General features: G+C 41.2%; 2 protein-coding genes and 1 long non-coding RNA gene across 5 annotated transcripts in view; 2 read left to right on the forward strand and 1 right to left on the reverse strand.

Moving 5' to 3' along the window:
• The window catches only part of LOC136430929 (tRNA (34-2'-O)-methyltransferase regulator WDR6-like), a 35946-nt gene extending 24140 nt beyond the window's left edge, over positions 1-11806 (reverse strand). For both annotated transcript variants that reach the window (XM_066422026.1, XM_066422025.1), the window contains exons 1-2: positions 11714-11806; positions 11425-11512 (exon numbers count right to left, since the gene is read on the reverse strand). In XM_066422026.1, the coding sequence (XP_066278123.1) occupies positions 11425-11494 (70 nt within the window). In that variant the 5' untranslated portion in view covers positions 11495-11512; positions 11714-11806. The remainder of the gene's footprint in view (positions 1-11424; positions 11513-11713) is intronic.
• Positions 5022-6952, forward strand: LOC136430936 (uncharacterized). Of its 2 annotated transcripts, none has more exons than XR_010754954.1 (3): positions 5022-5443; positions 6253-6364; positions 6597-6952. It is a non-coding gene; the product is annotated as an uncharacterized lncRNA (long non-coding RNA). The 2 variants fall into 2 exon arrangements; XR_010754955.1 differs by having other exon boundaries at positions 6256-6364.
• Positions 11807-12000: 194 nt separating the features above from the next.
• Positions 12001-16615, forward strand: LOC136430932 (THO complex subunit 3-like). The gene is made up of 6 exons (XM_066422030.1): positions 12001-12239; positions 13368-13524; positions 13849-14053; positions 14302-14463; positions 15446-15546; positions 15655-16615. The coding sequence occupies exons 1-6, from the start codon at positions 12006-12008 to the stop codon at positions 15816-15818; spliced, it is 1023 nt and encodes a 340-aa protein (XP_066278127.1). The 5' UTR covers positions 12001-12005; the 3' UTR covers positions 15819-16615.
• Positions 16616-21126: the final 4511 nt, after the last annotated feature.

The raw sequence follows: 21126 nt of genomic DNA on the forward strand, positions 1-21126 counted from the left end.
TGTAAGCATTATTTCATGTACCCCTCAGCGTGAGAATTCCTTGTGCAACACTTCGCTACATCATATATTCAAGTTTCCCCGCGCACCGCCTACCACCCGCCTTTGATCATGTATGAAGTCGGCGGCAGAGAGAGATCATCAATCAATTTTGACAGGAGTGTCGCGCCAGTCTGAGGAGAAACGATCTCCCGTGTTGTGTTGAAGAATTTGGAGTTTGAAAATATCTGGAATAACTAATGCTAAAATAAACATTCACAAAATCATTGATTTAACTTATTTTCTGTTATAAAATTCCCTAAACTGCACCCCCGTACCGTGCCGATAGCGTGGTGTGTGTCGTGTTTTTTGAAACGGATTTTTAACAATAGAAAACTAGATCTATTCAAGATTTCTAACAAATCTAATGGAAACTTTTCTGTCCGGCGTAGTAGGATTTTGGGAGTACCCAACCGCGCTCTTCACGTGGAAATTTTTGATACCGCGAAAGTAAACAAAACACCTACGATCGCCTGCCAGGCTTCTCGCGGTGGGGCGTCTTTATTGGTCTATCATTAGGTGCTATCAGCTACTTAGCAGGGACGTGTAGATTGCTTTCGTATGGCTCATTTAACCAATGTTCGAAACTGTACGAACAAAAGATGACTCTATATTGTGATAGTTTCGAAACTTATAGCAATATTGTACATGTATCTTTGTTAAAAAAAGAGTGAACAAAGCCATGTAATGACATGTCCTAGGAATTCCCATACCATATTTGGCATGAATACTAGCACACCTGCGCCAGGAATGCAAGATAATTAGATTAAACCAATTGACCAATCAGGTGGTCGCAAGGCTCACAGGCATGCAAGGCCAGGTGCAAGGCACTTGGGGTCAATGACCTTTAGGTCATATGTAGTATTGAAAGTGACAGAAGTGGCAAATATTGTCAAGAAAGCCCAAAATAAATCCTTTTGAATATATGTATGCCAAAAATGGGAATGTAGTCCTTTAAATATTTGTTCAAGCCACATATACAGCAAATTTCAGGTCATTCGGTTGAAATACCAGGGCGCAGGAGGCCAAGATATGCTAAAAATAGCCTAAAAACCTCAATAAAATCACTTTCAAGGTCAATATCAAAAAACGGAAAAGAACGCACATTGGTTTTTGCCTACATTACCTCTGTACCAAATTTCAGGTCATTTGGTCAAAAAATGACAGAGATGAATCGATTTGAAGATTTGACAGGAGAAGAAGAAACATGAGTAACAAGAGTGGTGTTTAAAAAACACACCGGCGACGTGAGGATTATGCAAAGTAGGTCCTCATTTGCATGATTTATATCTTACTATGTTAGCCTTCACCAAACATTCAAGTGCCACAAATATAAAGTTTCCGTTAATTAGAAATATGGAACAATAGTATTTTCAACTTAATTATGCAAATTAAGTCTCCACTGTGATAATTTTGCATCTATACATGTCCCTATCTATCTCAGTAACATATCACATGTTTGGATGGTCCAATCATTGAACGCAGCGGGTTTGTAAAGTTTCTCAGTAATCATGCAAATTAGATTCTGAAATGCATAATCACAACATAATGAACTAAAACATCATTTGAACTATCTTCATACCAGAAAGCATGGATACGCAGAGTTGTTTTCTTTCAAAGTCGGCTATGAGCTATATAGCACTCAAAAATCACGACCATGGCATGTCAAGAGCACGTGATTTCAAAACTACATGTAGACGTTACGCTGTAGTACCGTTACAAATCGCAACAGGAGTCCGGAGGCTTCATATCTCCATGAACTATTCTGTTTAGGCAAATGACTTACACATTTACATAATGCATGTTTGGTCATGAACACCTGTAACTTACTTACACCTGTCGCAATATTGACAGTCCTATAAATTACCACTTAGATGGCTAATGGTGTTTTTACATTGATTATGCAAATTAGGAATTTATTTGCATAATCGATAATTTATTGATGTTCCACTTGCCATAAACTACATACGTTACATGTATTTGAGTCTTGAGTGTTTGAGAAAACACTGCAAATATAGATTTTTCCCATTAGTTATCAAGCTACCTGCATACTAAATATCATAGAAATCCGTCGTTCCTTTGTTCAGTTATTCTCCTTAGAAGATTTTCACAATAACGCCCCTGCAGTTCTAGAGCAAGCTGCTAGGGGGCCAACGCCTACCCCAATTCTTCATTACTTCACAAGCTATCTGCCACCAAATAATCAGGACCATAGCATGTCCAGGTCAAAAGATAGAAAAACGGAAGTTCTGCTGCAGTGCCAAGGTCACATACCAGGGAGCCCAAAATCTACCTTGAATTTCGGCTTCCCTACACCTGCCTACATACCAAATATCATTGTAATCCATCAAGAGGTTCTTGAGTTATGCTGACTACAGTAGTCCGGAAACACACACACACACACACACAGACACACACACACACACACACACACACACACACACACACACACACACACACACACACACACACACACACACACACACACACACACACACACACACACACACACACACAAAACTATATCTCATTTTTTATGGGGATAATATATCTCCATTTTTTATGGAGATAATATATCTCCATTTTTCATGGAGATAATAATCATGTGCACGTCTCATCAAGACCCACCCCGTACCAGTTATCAATCCAATCCATCTCAGCCTTTTCGAGTTATGCTGTTCATCAACACATGTACACGCACACACACACACGTACACACAGACTTGCAAACGCCATCAGAAACATAATCTTTTTGGCAAAGGTAAAACACATGCATATTATCTTCCTGATACTGTCCCTGCTTCGTACGCAACCATGTAGCACTGCAAATGTACGGAGACCTTCTTAACACAGTGAATGTCAATAAAGAAAAGGAAACTGAAGTGGTACGGCCACGTGTCACTGAGTTATCGGGAGTAGCCATGAGCTATAATGCAAGAAATCGTCCAGTGAGGAAGAACGGAGAGTAGACAACGGAAAAGATGGGAGGATGGTATCGGAGAAAATCGAGAAGGGTGAAGAAAACTAGTTGCCAGATCTTGTGTGGTGCCCCAACGTTCAAATATCAGTAGACTAAGAGATAAAAGACGAAGGAGATATATATATATGTGTACGTATATACTCTTGGCCTTAGTCCGACGAGGACGAGGCGGCCAAAAACGCGCCTTGCCCGTTTGGAACGGCGTCCCAAACGCTTAGTCGCTTACATTTTCACATAGGTCAGGTCTTGAAGTTTCGTCCACTCAGAACATTTTAGCATGCATACTCCAAGCTCAAATGAAGTAGCCAGCCCACCCTGATGCCACCGGGAGCGACACAGAAGCCACCGCGGGATGCAGTCAACTCGAGCCCGATGGCGTCGATCTCATAGATCTGCCCCCTCGTGGTAAGTTCCTTGAAAAATTACTGTTTCCTTTTACAGAATTAAATCGCTTGCCAAACAGGTAATAAAAAAAGCAAAGGCTCAACTTTGGCATCAGTTTGTGACAAATTTTAATCGGTTGGTAACACAACTTTTTCATAATCTATCGTGCTGTAACGTTATACACTCATACTGAGATCGATGACTTAGTCTTCAAGACCTGCATGTTTACATCGGTGACCGCCCTATGTTCCGAAATTATTATGTTCCGAAATCTCTATGTTCCAGTTCACTCAACGGAAATCCCAACGTTCCGTAAGCCCTATGTTCCAGTTCACTCAAATAACAGAACTTGTCCCAAGTATGCTGTTCACAAACACATACATACACACATACATACATACATACATACGTATAAAGGCTACCCAAAGCATAACATTCTCGGTGACGTTTATTTTTCTGTCATTTATTCAATGGTATACTAATAGCACTGCATTTAATACAGCTGACTCCAGCGGCGGAGGGATATGTACAAACTTTCGCGTACAAGCACATGTGCGCACTCAACTTTAGTTCCATAGGAGGATAAAATATTTTCTATATTTGCTATCTATTCACTACATGTGCGTTTTTAAGTCCATCTCTCATTACGGAAACCAATTATGACATTGCCCTCTTAAAAGTTCTTCGTTACAGAACTTGTCTATCAAAACATGCACAGTGCTCTGTAGTAAAGAACTTTTCTGTGCCTCTGCTATGAACGAATTCCATAACACTTTTCTGAAGTTTTACTGTTTCTGCACCAGAATATCTTTTGGCTGTTGCGGCCTGAAATCCTCCGTGTGCTACCTGTTTGTAAGACCACATACCAACAGAATGCAATAAAAGAAGCAGAAACGTTCACGGAAGAAATAACAAATGGCAAATAAAGTGCATTTCATCTTCCACCGCTTTTCCTGTGCATTGTTCACATATTCTCTCGTTAACAGGTAACCGTCTGTATCTACCTCTTTCTACTTCTAATGTATATGCGCTTACTCTGCGTTTATATATAGATGATTTTATGTCTAAGTCTTTGCTTTGTAGATAATACTCCATGGCGCACACAGATTTGAGATGTCTATATGATCTTAGCTTACCAACATCAACAGAGAGATTGTGGAGAAAGGTTAATAATTTCAACGTGCTTTATCCGTAGCTTCTTGCATGTCATGAGTTATGTTTGCCAGAATATGAACTAGTATGTGGAAGAACACAGACACACACTTACTACACGGCATTAGAAACACAACAAAAACCGGTTGGGGTATGCAAAAAGAAAACATTCCTATATAGCCTGGATGCCAGAATTCTTTCAGGACCTGAACAGGCCAGCTACTGAGCTAGCTCCAGGACATGACAACATGTCAGCGGATTGCAATGATTCTTTTATTACAAATCCCCTCAGTTAGACCTTTGGTTTGAAAGCGGAACATGTGTTTCTCTCTCGGTCTTTGTGTGTATTACCATCTGGCATCCAGGTGGGATACTAGTATTAGGGCGGGACTTTCTAGACCGCCCACAGCAGGGCGCAACCAATCGGCCACAGCGGGGCGTAACTCACAGCAGGGCGCAAGCAATCGCCGGCAGCGGGGCGTAACTCACAGCAGGGCGCAACCAACTGCCGACAGCGGGGCGTAACTCACAGCAGGGCGTAACCAACCGCTGACCAGCAGCACGCAACAGGGCAGAGCCGACGGCGGTTGACCAATTAATCAAGCTTTTAGGATGCCATGTGGCCATTGTGAAGTTTGATCCATTGTTCAAAATCCATTGTCACTCTGGGTTTGATTCCGAAAACCAGGCCACCAAGAACAAAAAGGGGAAGGCCTAGTGGCTCGGCACTTCTCAAGATAGCAAAGATGAGAAGAAAAGGCGGGGACCTGCGGCATCCGTGGACTTAATATCGACCACCAGCCGTATGAAGCCGAGGAAAAGGCCAGTAAACGGCCCACACCTTTTCGACAAAGAGCTGGACAGACCGACAGCGAAGACAGCGGTCAAAAGGTCAGTACAATTTTAGGTCTCAACCTTTTGCACGGCGCATATGTTTCTGTACACACATAGACTCCGTTTCTGTGTTTGATCACCCCGTTATTTCGTGGAGTAATAACAGTCTACATTAATTCTATTTTCGAACACAGTGGTTACAAATGACAAAGTGGAAAACTGATTTGGTAGCACCCTTTGTCCACCATATACCTAATTATAATTCGTTTGAATTTTACCGTGTTAGATTTTACCTGCCAAGAAATGGTTTCTTCGCCTGTCGTTTAATTTGTGCAAACTTCTAATACGATTTAAAAGAGAGGTGATGACTGTCTTGATCTTTTCGACATTGAGATATTTCTTGCAAACTTACAGATTCACAGATATCCTGTTTATATCTCAGCCGACACAAATATCCTAATATGGCAACAGTTCAGTAACCCATGGATAGTGGATGTGCATTGATTTTTTGAAGTTGCAGAAATATTGTTTATTTATTTGTGTAAGTGGATAAGATCACGTATAACGAGAAACTTCTAGCAGACAAATTAATTTTAACATAAAGGACGTGTCTAGCCTTTGTATTGGAGATGCTTTCAAGTGTAGAGTTCAACAACGCAACGTAGAAATTTTATCTAGATAAAACTGATAGACATCCATACATGTTTACATGTTGAATATGGTTGTCATGGAAGAAAATTTCTAGGAACTGGTTGGTTACACGGTGTTCTACAGTGTTTTCTGTTTGGTATGTATAGGCAATAAAGACAAAAGAATTGCAAAGTATTGCAATATTAATCTTTGTTCGCTGTGTTTTTTTTCTACAGCAGCTCCTGAATGTAAGATTCTGCAACATAAGTGCTGTGACGACCATCTAAATGGCGACTTAGTTCACGTAAAACACATGCAGCCGAACAACGACGATGAAAATTTATTTGGGTAATTTTGGAATAGTCCATTATTGTGATTTCATAAGCATATAAGAGCCGATAGAGTTTTAAAGATTTCGTAATTTGACGGTTTCACACAATGGAATATTTGTAGGGATACTAAGGATGGCTGCCATAGCTTCTTTTAAACAGTTTGTTAACTGATTTTGGTAGCTAGAAATCAGATCAAACCGCTGTGGTCGCCAGCTCCACCGACTGTTTCCGTCTTTATACTTGCACAGGCCGACCTAGCTTACGGGACGAGAGCGATGACGACGAGATGTTCCTGCCACATTCTACACAGAGATACCGCTGTAGGGGAGGTCGGCAGATCAAGACCTTCTACTGGATGTCGGTGAGACGAGCTGCATCCCTAGGGGAATCCATAACAGACGTCCGTGCGTGTGTCCGTAACGTCGGGACCGATCGCGAGGGGAGCCACACAACAAGCGTCGTCGACAAAAAGAAGGGAACGAGAAAGAACCAGATCTGTAGCGGAGCCACGATGTGAAGCCAATAGATTGCGTTGCTACAACCGTTGCTACAGCGAGACAAAACCTGACGCCAGTTAGAAATAAATATTACGGACTGACTTGAACATGTTTATTCCACGGATATACTAATATATTGTCTATTTCATTATTTATATTGTGTGTATATAGTAGTAATCTATTGTATATGCATATCAAAATCGTACACAAGGCTATTAACCTGGCCGATGACGGTTCTAAACAAACCTGGGGTGGATGTAGCCTGACTACTTCGCGCTCCTAGCGGCCGGCCCGACGATACCGCTCCCAAGAGGGGGTCATTAACCTCCCCCAGGGAGAGCTTCTGTAAACACAGGCTAGGGGTGGATGTACAAAAATTCAATTGAAAACCCAAACGAATATTGTAATAATCAGTGTGCATGAAAGCTGTGATACGATTGCACGCTCTCACCAACTTGCAAGAAGATACGGAAACTGATGTCAGCATAGCCAGTATCACGTAGTCATAGTCAGTCCGTCTTTGAAGTCTCCTGTGTCAAGTGTACGGAAAGCCTTGTCTCTGTGTCCTTTCTTTATCCTTACTATGTTAGTCTTTCGAAGCTTCAAAGATGCAGCTAAAATAACTCGAATTATGCGTTGGTAACATGTCAAGCATTTAATTTTTCTATTGAATGAAGCAAAGCTTCTAAGAAAAATCAATCAAAAGCAGTGACATATTGTTGTTGCTGCTTTTTGCAAAAATCCGGACATCTTCTTTAAAGCTGTGACTTATTTACCTTTCAAAATCAAACTTTCTCATGACAATAAAAGAAGAGCCAGTCTAAGCATGTCATTCATGATAACAAAAACCAAAAACGTTTAAGACATTGAGGAACAGCTGTGATGTATAGGTATATATTGCAACATCCAGAAAGTTTATTTCAAACATCGATAAACAGCTGTAAAAGTGTATACTTTAACTAGCGCATTTTCTATGCCGTACGCAGTGGCATTCGTCCTTGCTATAGAAAAGGCCATACCTGCAAGGCGTTGCCAAAAACTAATTCCCTAGGGAATGCGTTCGCGGAAATCCTAGAATATTTGGCAAACCGAAAGCAGTACTATACAATAGGCTCCGCCCCTGAGGCGTCGCCAAAAACTAGACTGGCCGTCATTTGCTTTAAGAGCAAATTCAGCATATTTCACTCCCCCCCCCCATGCAATAATTGATCTTTTGACGAAATGGACCATCCAAAAATTCCATCTAAACACAACTAGACTGTCCCAAGATCTATTTATTCTTCATCTACATTCATTAACATGCTTGAACATATGCAAAGATACACAACAATACTATACACTACATATAAAAGTACAATACTATACTCTCACCTCTCAAATAAAAGTACCGGTACGTTTATTAATTTTTTGAAAAATTGTTGTTATTGATGTTACAAAGTTAACGTTGCTATAGGGCGAAAATAAGACGCCACACTGACATTTCAAAATACAATTTTCATATAAATATCTTTGATAGTCTATTCTTAACCTTGCCATTCAAAAAGTATTAACAATTTAAGTTGTGTTGAACCCCTACAACGCAAAATGAACTATTAAAAACGTGCTAGATAACTTAAACTTTAAACAACTACCGCATAAAAAGCCAACAATGCCTGTCTTTTTTACAGTAAAATTATTTCAACAATTCAAAAGTTTGCCGATATTCATTCACATCATGTGTAGACGATCGCGCTTTGAGAGGCGCTTGTGAAGTATTACTTCCTGGGTCAAAGGTTGTTGGTGCGGAAAGTGAAACTGCATGCAAACCTGCTCGCAATCGATCGGATCGGCCTACCTCGGCCTAGTGGTATATCATCATCGTTGGTATGGGTTTAATTATAAGTTGTATATAAGTGCGACACAACCAATTCAGAGACGGATTGCATTTTTCTCGTCGTCAAGTCGTGATTTATTAGTGGTTGAAGCCGCCATAATTAAATTTGACCATGCCCCAAAAACCATGTTTATTTGGCAACATTTGCGAGAGCATCATACTTTGCCAATCTCCCTCGGAGTCCCTCCCGATGCATAAATTGACTGTTTCAAAATCATCCGTGCAAAAAAATTCTCTATTCAAGCTCTGCGAGACGCCAAGAGCTTCTTAGTGCAAAGGCTTGCGTGTTTACCTGCAACATGACCTCAGGTAACCTGAAAAGAACACATGTTCTTTGGCCAGCAGCAAATGGAACGCCCGGAACCTTAGATAGAACATGGATTCTTAGATAGAACATGGAACGGGGACAGCACTTTTGACCTGTTTTTGGTCTGAAAATGGGTCCAAAAGTCCCCAAAACGAAGCATTTTGAAGTGATGTACACCAGAAATGTGATTGAAAACCTGTAGGGACATGTTCAAGGCACCCTTGTGCCGAATTCCGGGTCATTTGCTTGTAATACCAGGGCACAGGAGCCCAAAATATAAAAATTATCTAAAAATGCCCCAAAAAACCTCCATAAAATGGATTTTAAGGCCTGTTTCAAAACAATTAAAAAAGAGCCTGGGGGTATTTGCCATCTTAACCTCCACACCAAATTTCAGGTCGTTTGGTTAAGAAATGGCGGAGTAGAAGCCATTTGAAGATTTGTCAGGAGGAGGAGAAGAAGAAGAAGAACCAGACAAATACAATATATTTCACTCTACCCATACCTCTAGGTATGGGAAGTGAAATATAACAATATGTTTAGCCATACTAGGTATGGCTAAACATAATTAAACAAGCAAATCACTTCAGGCTGAAATGACTGCAGTTGACTTCTTTTCCTGCTTCCTGCAGCCTTGAGGTAAAACAGCAGTATAGCGGCGCACATTTGTTGGTTTCTGAATCAGGTAAGTAAACTTATTACAGTCAGTTCAGTCGAACCGCAGGTCACCCTAGAACGCTTTATTTTCTTTTTTACGGCGTTTGCCGCGGCACGATTTGACCCCGTTGCATGGGTGTAAACAACCGCCTGTCGGCAGCAAAAAGACCTCGGACCTACATAATGTTTATATTTTTTCACATCTACAGGATCTGCCCAACGTAACCATGTAGTTATTTCGTGCACAGCAAATTGTCAGCGAGCGCTGTGGCTTTCGAAACATTGACCATTTTTTGGTCAGTATATTTGTGCGTGTATCATTGACGGTTCACCTGGAACCAACTAGATATTTACATCACCTGATAGCCCATTTCCTCACCTTTAAATTGATACCAAAGTCCCTTGGATAATTTTATGGGAACCGGTTTTGCCCCCCAAAAAACTAACAAGAGGTCAATTTGCAGGGCGTCTTATTCTGAAGAAGAAGACAAACACAATGTCCTTTTACCATGCTTTACAGAACTCAAAGCTTATCTAATGGCATTGGTCAACTTGCATATGAATCTCACTTTTCCTGGCTTCAAGATGATATTAGTCTTATTTGGAAATGTTTCAGAATATTAATTTTAGACGGCAAAACTTGAGCCGTAAGTTTCATCAACGTTCCCAACACCGGCTGAAAGTTGCAACATTGCACCTGACCTCGCCTGACCCCCGCGGCAGGAAAATGGAACGTACTGGCTGGGTTCGGTCGTTCGAACGCAGGAGTTCGAAGTGATTGACTTCAAATATGACTATTTTGTAAATATCAGGTACGTATTTGTACTAAAACCTCTGTCTGTCTGTACTTGACTGTTATCATGTCAATTATCATATTGCATGTGGTAGCCGCGTTCATACAGCTTCTAATTTACAAAAAATGGGCTTTGTTATGCCACGCGAAATGTATCGAAATGTATCCAAAGCGCAGGAGTGCACGCATCGGTAGCTAGAACTAGGCAGAAATTTCACCACCGCAAGGTAGACATTGTCGCAGTTTTTTCGGGGGCAAAACCGGTTCCCATAAAATTATCCTAGGAACTTTGGTATCAATTTAAAGATGAGGAAATGGGCTATCACGCGATGTAAATATCTAGTTGGTTCCAGGTGAACTGTAAATAAGACAAACACAAATAAACTGACCAAATATTCTTAATGTTTCGAAGGCCACAGCGTTCGATGTCTTTTTACAATGCACGAAATATCTACATGGTTGTACCAGGCAAGTCCTGTAGATGTGAAAAAGTGTAAACATTATATAGGTCTGAGGTCTTTTTGTTGCACAACAGGTAGTTGTTCACACCCATGTAGCAGGGTCCAACCCGGGTCCGGCCGTGACCCGGAAAAAGCCGTCTTAGAGAAGGCTGCGCAGAACCGATGCGCATAGAGCTCTGCGGTTCGACTGAGTTAGGAGGAGTCTGGAGACAGCTGTCCATCTTCAGTTCTACCTTGTCCCCCAATGACCTGGAAGTCAAGGGACTTTAAGGTAGCTAGGTAGATAGGTTAAGGTAGGATTACAGTTTCCATTTAACTAAATTAAGTTAACACGTCTTACGCTGCTGCTGTAATGAACAACATGGTTGCCGGGGACAATTATAATCACAATGACGTAAATGAAAAGCCTGTACTACATCATGTACTTGTTATTGTTTGTTACAATAAGATAATAAGAAAAATTATCATATTAACGTTATAATTGATACCTGTGAGAAGTAGATCCCCAGCAAAAGCTAGTACAGTTACTGGAGCGGTAATGTATTCTGTTTTCATCATAGTGATGCTGATGTCATCCTGTAACAGGAAAATAGCATCCAAGTCAGCCAGTCGATGGTTAGTGATTTATCGGAGTAAGTTATTATGCCATAATGAACACCAATAATAACATAACCAAGTTTACACAAACTTTTCCACGATCGGAAGCTTATATCGTACGAGAATGTAATCCAATGTATGCTTGAAATTATAGATATAAGCATAGAAAATTGTAGCTACCGTCCGCTGAACAATTCATACGGATTTCAGATCCGAGAAAAACTTGCAGCATGGGTCAAAATTTTCGACAGTGCGCTGCCATCTTTGTTTTGGGAGTATGCCATGTTTATTCCAAAGGGGTGTCTTATAAAATAAGTGCTTATAAAAAGGTTTTCAGAAAGTTATTGACAACATTTACTATTTTGTTATCAATTGAATTATGAATTCCATTCTATTTCAATTGTTTTTATATATATTGATGACAATTAAAGATTTTGATGATACGTTTTATTCTCCAACCCCCTCGATTTGAATGGTAACTCCGGTCAGTCCCACAGTCGCGATGGCGGGGAGTCTGGATTTTGAAGCTCACTCTCGCTACCTCGAGGAACAACAAGGCTACTTCAAAAGTAACGGGAGAACTAAAGACTTCAGTGCACACTCCTCGAAGGTCCACTCAGTCGCCTGGAGCTGCGACGGAAGGCGGCTCGCCTCGGGCTCCTTCGACAAGACAGTAACAGTGTTCCTTCTGGACAGGGACAGATTGGTAAGATGCCCCCCTCCCCCATGGTACCGGAGTGTCATGATCATCATGTATACTGTATTAGCACATGCAAAGACAGGTTTGCTGTCGATAGCACTGCTAAGGAACTAAGCTCTTCTATGCGGACGAGTTACTCTCTAACCCAAATAGATGGTTTGTATCCATAATGACACATAATGACAAATATTTTTGTAAGTATCATGATAGTCTAGTAGTTATAAACTCGAGAGTTGCCCCCACCCCTGCAGCACCATCCCGCTCGTCCAGACATTCGCATACGGCAGCGTACAGAGTCCCTGCGGCCAGAACTGAGTACAGAAGACAGTCCTTCTTCCCCAGGACGACCGAGGACTGGAATAGCCTTCCAGCCTCGGTCGTCCTCAGTTCAACTCTTGACAGTTTCAAACAACAGGTTTAACTCCCCACCCCTCCCATTCCCAACCCCTGGTTTGTTTCATCTCACATCCTCACTCCCAACTTGCAGTAGACTTCCAGTAGTAGAAAGGCAGCAAAATCTTCACCACGTTGAAGGCGGCTGCCTTAAACGAAAGAAGAAGAAGATTTATAACAAAGACTCACAGTCTACTCTACTCTACACAGTCACAGTGAAGAATGAAAAAGTTTATGATAAGGCCACACTGACTACTAGTATATGGATTACATCTGCGCACATCACTGTTCATCCATCCCCCCTCCCCCGAAAAAAGTTTGCGACCTTATTGTTGACCATACAAAGAAGCTGCAGAGGACCAAATCACTCACTCGCTTACTATATCCGGTTTAGCGTTGCTACCCCCATATATGCCGTGAATAGACGGCATATGTGCAAGGCTTCTTTTCCTATTGTAAAACATACTGATTTTATTGAAAACTTACTCCTTGTGAAAAATGTCTTTCAAGCCTAGAGCAAAGTCTTCCAAAGTCAAAGAAGATGTGAAAAGGCCAAAAATAAAGAATTCAAAAATAGTTTGGTACATGTATATCATGTGTCCCGTGTTTTTTCGCAACTTTTTTTCTCTTCTCGTACGCTCACATCTGAATTTTGGGGTGCCCAGAGGATGTCATCCATATTGTTAAATCAGTATGGCCTAACTGATGTCCATCTTCTTTACTCCTCATAACCAACTCCAGTCCAGAGAGAACAATTTCCGTGGCCATGGTGACAGTGTTGACCAGCTGTGTTGGCACCCCAGCAACCCTGACCTGCTGGTCACAGCGTCGGGCGACAAGACCATCCGCATCTGGGACGCAAGAGCTGCCAAGTGTGCAGCCACTGTAAACACCAAGGGTATGGACTTTTGCTTCCGTTTACAATTCTGTTCTCCTTTGCTTCATTGTAGCTGTAAATGAACTGATCTTATGTAATAATAATGTATATATATATGTGTACAACTGTGCCAAGCATGTACATGTAACTCATGTTCTCACCCAATTATAGTCAGAATTAACATTGGCATGATTGCAATACAGACTGCTATAGTTTAACAAAAAGGTTTAGCTGGTATTTGAAGTTTAAGATACTGCACACAACTATCACTTGCTGTCTCCTCTGTCTGTCCTACACAAAGTGCCCATACAAATAAATGTACATAGGTCTACAATGTATTTCCAGGTGAAAATATCAACATCTGCTGGAGCCCAGATGGACAGACTATCGCCGTCGGCAACAAGGAGGACCTGGTAACGTTCATTGACGCCCGTTCTCATCGCTCCAAAGCTGAAGAGCAGTTCAAGTTCGAGGTTAACGAGATTTCATGGAACAATGACAATGACTTGTTCTTCCTGACCAATGGGCATGGGTGTATCAACATCTTAAGGTAGTGAACTATGCATTTATCAACGTGCATGCAAAAATTTAATGATTTCTACAATGTCATGTTGTACATGTAAATGCGTGTGTCATAGATGACACAGTTTAGGTCCAAGTCATTGCCAAATACTATGTAGAGTATTTTGTATGTTGTTTTTTAGAGAATCGTTTAAACTAGATCTCTTCTATTATTTTGCATTGTGTCATATGATATTCAATTTCAGGATGGCTGTATTTAACTCTCTTCTTCTTCAGTTACCCAGAGTTAAAGCAGCTACAAACTCTCAGTGCCCACTCTGCAAACTGCATCTGCATCAAGTTTGATCCCACAGGGAAGTACTTTGCAACAGGAAGTGTGGATGCACTTGTCAGCCTGTGGGATGTTGCTGAGCTGGTCTGTGTACGCACATTCTCAAGGTAGCTTTATGAAACTTACTAGTTAATGAAACTGTTTTAACAAACTTACTATTACACGTGCAGGAGGAAAACACTATGTTTTTGTGTACAAATATAACTATTAGTTCCCTACATTTTTGCTATATAGTGTATAAAGTTGAAACAATGTATAATAATAATTTCATGGTGAAAATCTAGTGCCTGATGCATTTCAGTTTTACTGTGCTAAAATATGTTTGTTTGATCACTTCCTCCGAATTTATGAAAAAAGGAAAAGAAGACAGAATCCCTCCTTACCGACCTAATTTTTCCGGACCATAACCAGAAACACAACATTTTTCGTTTCCTATGCCTTACTTAGCATTCTGCATCTGGCTGAGGATCTTTGGGGGGCATAAGTAATGTAACATTTTCATGTATGCCCCCTAATAATCTAGGTTATTATAAAGCACTGTACAGTACACACACAGTCATGCATGGGATATTTGGAGTTTCTTTTTACACAACCAGGTAATCTCACCTGCTGACGTTTCGGTGTCTGTCAGACACCTTCTTCAGAGCTTCTGACTGGAGTACTGCTTCTCACCGCTATAAGTAGCCGATGTAGGTGGCGCTTTTGCAGCAAGAACGTAATCCCAAATATGGCTGAGCTTGTATCCCCCCTCGTCTCGGTTCATCACTGGCCATATTTGGGATTACGTTCTCGCCGCAAAAGCGCCACCTACATCGGCTACTTATAGCGGTGAGAAGCAGTATTCCAGTCAGAAGCTCTGAAGAAGGTGTCTGACAGACACCAAAACGTCAGCAGGTGAGAATACCTGGTTGTGTAAAAAGAAACTCCAAATATCCTATGTTCTACCAACCTGATGAAATTATTTTCGGAAGTCATGCATGGTTTTGTTAATATTTCACTACTTTGTACATTGTCAAATGCCAATTACAAAAATGTAGAGATTCAAGTAGTTTGCTCCATTCCTCTGATGGTAGATGTCTGTCTTTTCAGGTTAGACTGGCCCGTCAGAACTCTCAGTTTCAGTCATGATGGACAGATGCTGGCTTCAGCTTCAGAAGACTTGCTCATTGACATTGCAATGGTAGAAACAGGTAAGGACTTTGGACTTAGCAACAGCAAGACTCAAGTACTTGTGTAACAATCTTTGGTACAAGTCAGACTGTCAGACAATGCCAACTTTTTTTTCTTTGCGTGCACAGGTGAGAAGATCTGTGAGGTGCAGTGTGACACGCCCACATTCACCGTAGCCTGGCACCCCAGCAAACCTCTGCTGGCCTTTGCTTGTGATGACAAGGACAAGTACGACAGGGACAGGGATGCTGGCACTGTCAAACTTTTTGGCCTACCTTCCAGCGAGTCATAGTAGTAGTATCATCTACCCTTTTATGTTGTTTGTATTATTCCCTGTGGCCTTTTTAGGTGTTTTTGTATCACATCTCTTCAATCATGTACAGCTTGAGTGTGTTATTTGGGTAACAAATATAACCGTAAATGCTGAGACAAAAAATGTCAAACATGTACATGTACACAACTGAGAGTAACAACCTGCACAAGATAACAACACTTACACACCCTCTCCACTAGGGCGGCAACCTCGTTTGGCTGGGCAGTTTTAGCGATGTTAAAACACCCCTCTGTAAGAATGGTTTGGTCCTGGCTCGCATGCATCTGGGCTTGGTAGTTGTACGAAGAGTGGTTTGATCGTGTTTGTATTAAATTTCTCTCCCGCACTCTGGGCTTATAGTCGATCTTGCAATGGTGAGAGGGATAACAGTGACCTAAAATTTGACTGGTTGCTCAACAAATTTCGAAGATAAAGGAATATTTTTACCCTTAGTATGTTTTGTTGTCTTCTCAGGCATGCTTAAACATTTTTGCATGATATTCCAGTTGTGAAATCAAGGGTTGCGCATTCTAATGAAGGTCGCAGTGAGGTTGCAGCACGGTTGTCGTCTAGTGAAAAGGGGGCCTAACTCAGTATGGGTTAACCATTTTTCTGAACTTACATCTCAGTTGTACTATTTCAAATCAAATTCTGTGTTAGATTTTCTTATATTTACTTTAGATAAAACTTCATGATGTGCGATGCTAAGAAAATTGACTGGGGGTAATTGGTTGTATTATTATCCAGTCACATAGTAATAAAGTATCATGAAGCTAGATCTGCAGTGACTTGTTTTTATTTACTAACCCACTTCTTGCAGACTTCTACTGTTACCAAATGTAAATTTTGGTCTGCAGGTGTGGTTGCAGTAGTGAGAAGATTAAAGTCCTAGTCACATTTTACACACTGTCAAGTTTCTCTATCGATTGAGGGTCTTTATATTTCCTGACATGAATATTTTAACGTATTGTCCCAACATCTTTTAAGGCCTTATCAACCCAATCAAATTTGTAATCAGTAGATATGTCAGAATAGATTATGTGTAAGTAGGAAATGATAAAGGAGACCCACTTGTATTTAAGCCTTAACATAATGTACAATCCAATGCTCATAACTGGTCCAATATTCAAATATTCTCTCTTGCTTTCTGTTGAAAACACAGTTGTATTCCCCACCCACCAATCTGCCAGTGAACTTCATATTATCATTCCCAAAACCTATCAAACACCGTTGAAAAAAACATCAGGCAAGATTTGCAACTGAAGCAGTTCCTTTGATTTGATTACTGTGCCCGTCTGTGGATTGGTGCCTTCAGGGGCCTGGAGATGGTGCTGCCTTTTTGTGCACTCCCACACCTGATGACTTCTGCCTACAACTCACTTTGATACTGCTGTAATTACTTCATCAAATGCTAGGAAATTGATATCTATCAAGGTATCAAGGTTATGCCTTGATACTTACTACTTTTTTAAGGTTATGACTCAGTTCATCGACCCTAGCTCTGTTACTTTTACTTAGTCACCAGCAACTATGTTCCAATATTGATCATATATAGTTCAAGGTAGTCATGTCATGAAGAAGGCCAAAGACATATAGCTGAAAAGCCTTGTCATGAAGAAGGCCAAAGACATATAGCTGAAAATTCAGTTTGAAATGGTGGATGAATTTTACCCTGCCATAATGCCAAAAAGTTGTAACTGACAAAATAGTACACCAGTTTTTTTGTGTGAAAATTGAGTACATTGTTTTTGATTTTGTCATTAGTGCTTTTATGACTATTGAAGTGAGAAAATTCCTCGCTTTTGTGTTCTTTTGATATGTTTGTGCTGATTGCCTATCCAGGGTGCCATCCTAGTCAGTTTCCGTGGCTTCCATACAGTCTGCTTACTAACTGCATCACCAGTATCTCTCACGGCGCTGTAACTTTGTCGGCAGCTAACTCGGAAAACGCCGATAGCTCATGAAGAGGGGCTTAAGGCATTAGACACCAGGGTACGGTGGAAATAGACCTCCAGCTGCAGTGATTTTCTTCAAACGAAAGAAAAGTTGCAGACTATCCCATAACTTAACTCTTTTCTACCATCCAGCATGCTGTATGCACGATAATAACCCATTAGTAAGTATTTCCTGAGGATGCCACCCACGTCCCGTTTCCAGTAATTCTGCATCTGCCGTTGCCATGGAAATGTTTTAGCACTCATCCTGTTTTCACCTCCGACAGCACTTATACCTAAGGCTGATAGTCCCCATTGCCAGACGATTTACGTCAGTGATTTCTTACTGAATCTGTCTCATAAGCGGCACATAGAAAAATGATCAAACCAACTTCACTTTAAGGTAGGTTGACATTAGTAGTGATGCATAATGCTTCTGTTGTAAGACAAGATACAGGGTAACTGTACTGTTAGTATGGTACCTTTTATTATTTACGGCTTTATGTTAACGATATATATTCAAAAGTTTTATTGCAAATTCCTGCCCGTAGGCTAATTGCAAGTACATGTACATGTAACACGGAGTGGACGGACAGACAATAATGAACAGTATAACAAATGTCTACTCTAGTCTTAACTACTGCCACTAAGTTCTAACTTATTGAGTTCGACTTCTTTTTCTGAGACTGTGGAAGACGAATGATCCCACTTTTTCTGTGATATGTGGGTTTTGTGATGTTAAGAGGAGAGTAGTTTTCTTTTCGTCTGAAAACGTGGAGAAATTAGGATGAAATATGGTGGCCTCTTTAAACAGCTCATTTCTTTAGTTGTCGTAGAATGGACAACTTGACATAAAATGTATTTCGTCTTCCACCTTGTTTGACATACAGTATTTACAAGTTCTTTGGCACACAGGTAAGTTCTTGTACCGCCCTTTCTCAATTTCAAGGGGGTGGGCACTAATTCTAATTTTGCTAATTGCAGAGCGTAAATCGAAGTTATCTAATTCTAATCTCTGAGGATAGATATAGCCTGTCTCTTTTATCTCCTAGTCAGTCTGCCATATCAGTCGTCGCTCTTTCGCTTTGTTCCAATACTTCATCAAGTTGTTTTAGTTTTAAAGGAACTGAGCTGACCATATCTACCCTGGGTGCCATCCTATTTCTACCGGGGCTCCTACACTCGCTGCGAGTGTAGGAGCCCCGGTAGAAATAGGGTAGCGAGTGTAGGAGCCCCGGTAGAAATAGGGTAGCGAGTGTAGGAGCCCCGGTAGAAATAGGGTAGCGAGTGTAGGAGTCCCGGTAGAAATAGGGTAGCGAGTGTAGGAGTCCCGGTAGAAATAGGGTAGCGAGTGTAGGAGTCCCGGTAGAAATAGGGTAGCGAGTGTAGGAGTCCCGGTAGAAATAGGGTAGCGAGTGTAGGAGTCCCGGTAGAAATAGGGTAGCGAGTGTAGGAGTCCCGGTAGAAATAGGGTAGCGAGTGTAGGAGTCCCGGTAGAAATAGGGTAGCGAGTGTAGGAGCCCCGGTAGAAATAGGATGGCACCCAGGCTAGACCATATCTAATCCAAACATGAAGTTTTGTTCCACTGTTCCCGTTATGACGTCATGTTCGTCCACCCAGAAGTACTAGTGGCAGTGATCTCACACATACATGAATGTGTAGTACGGTGACCCGTACATGAATCAAATAGACCGATCCCACAGCCCCGCTGATTTCGGTCACAACTTATAGATTAAAAAAACAACAACACTGAAGTGAAGCAAAAATGAAAACTCTCTCACGTGTTCGGTCCACTGCCCGGTTATGTATGGCGTGACTGTGTGCGCACTGCGGAAAGTTGTTCAAATTAACTTTTATTAAGACCCTATGTTTCCACAGAACGGAGACTTGTGGGAAACCAATGAGCAACCTAATTGTATCGGCTGTAGAAATCATCTAGAGTTAGGGTGACTTTGGACGTTTGGAGATATCGATGCTTGAGCGCTCACTGAAATACCGTGAAACACTTGTCAAATTAGTGGACGTTCAATTCAATCTTGATTCAGGCACCTGGCCCATATAAACACGACACAGAGAAAGGAGAGGAATGCATACCAATACAGAAACTGGGTTTACACACGCATTTCCAAGCACACTCTGAGTGTGCTCCGAGTGTAAGTGTAAGTGCTCGGTAAGAGTATCACGTGTTTACTAGAACGTGTGTATGGAAAGGTTGGGATCTGCGTCATTCTGGACCTTGTCGTCTAACAAGTACACATTAACCATATCGTTTCCCTATCTGAGTATCATTTAATTGCCCCGGGCTCCTCGTTACAAAAGAGCAACTGCGTCGATAGAAAATTAAAAGATATGCTTGACGCACCTGTGCGATTTCACTTCCACACATGTACGATGACGGGTATTTCGTCCAGCCAGTCAGTAATGCAATTGCAACCAAAATGTACTCCATACTACTACAAATGCAAGCGCATTTTTTGATTATGTTGACGTTCAAGCTTCAAATTAATTGATTTATTTCACATGTCTTTGTGGATTGATAACTGCTTTGGTCATACCGCTTAATTAAAGAAGGAGATATATTCTGATCTCCCATACCCGTAGCAACCGCCGATCAAATCGGAGGACTTGACGAGGACTTTACTGCAGTCACGTCAGAGTTGCTCGAAGTACAAACATTGCCTACTGACACCTTTCTTTTCTTATCGTAGAATGTGTTCTCCGGTCCCACGAAAATCTTCTATTCTACCTGTCCAATGAGCGACACTGTCCCCGTACTTTGAACCTTCGTATCTCAGATTTGGAGGCGCTTTTGCTTATAAATGCTTTGTTGTGAATTTGCTGTCATTAATCTACAATGATTTTACCTTTTAGAGTTCGTTGGTCTGTTGCTACTGAGTAAAATCAAAATAACAGGGATGAGTTTTCAGCTCTACGACTTAGAATAGCCAGAGAAAGGCTTTGGAATGGGCTATAAGTCTGAAATCTTTCGAAGTTGAACTGCACTGAAATTCTGCCAACAGCCTTCGGAAAACCAGCCAGGCATTCGCGGAGGCATTACCTAACACCCCACCCCATCTCAACCTCTGGCACGCCAACAAAAACGTTACCATATATTCGCAATACGTTCGTTATATTTTGTCAAAAAGATACGATTCTGTATGACATGCAATTGGTTTCAGTCAGTTGAACGACTGCAGTCACTGCATGTATGTACGTTAAACGACTAAAAGAAGAACACATTCAACTAATTCAATGTACTGCTTTGAACCTTTGGAACTGATGTGTCCTTGGTTACAACTGTTATGTCCATAACATGGATACTAGCTTCAACTGACAATTAAAATTTACATAC

Source organism: Branchiostoma lanceolatum, chromosome 3 (assembly GCF_035083965.1).
Source record: "Branchiostoma lanceolatum isolate klBraLanc5 chromosome 3, klBraLanc5.hap2, whole genome shotgun sequence".
In the NCBI taxonomy this organism is placed as follows: Eukaryota; Metazoa; Chordata; class Leptocardii; order Amphioxiformes; family Branchiostomatidae; genus Branchiostoma; species Branchiostoma lanceolatum.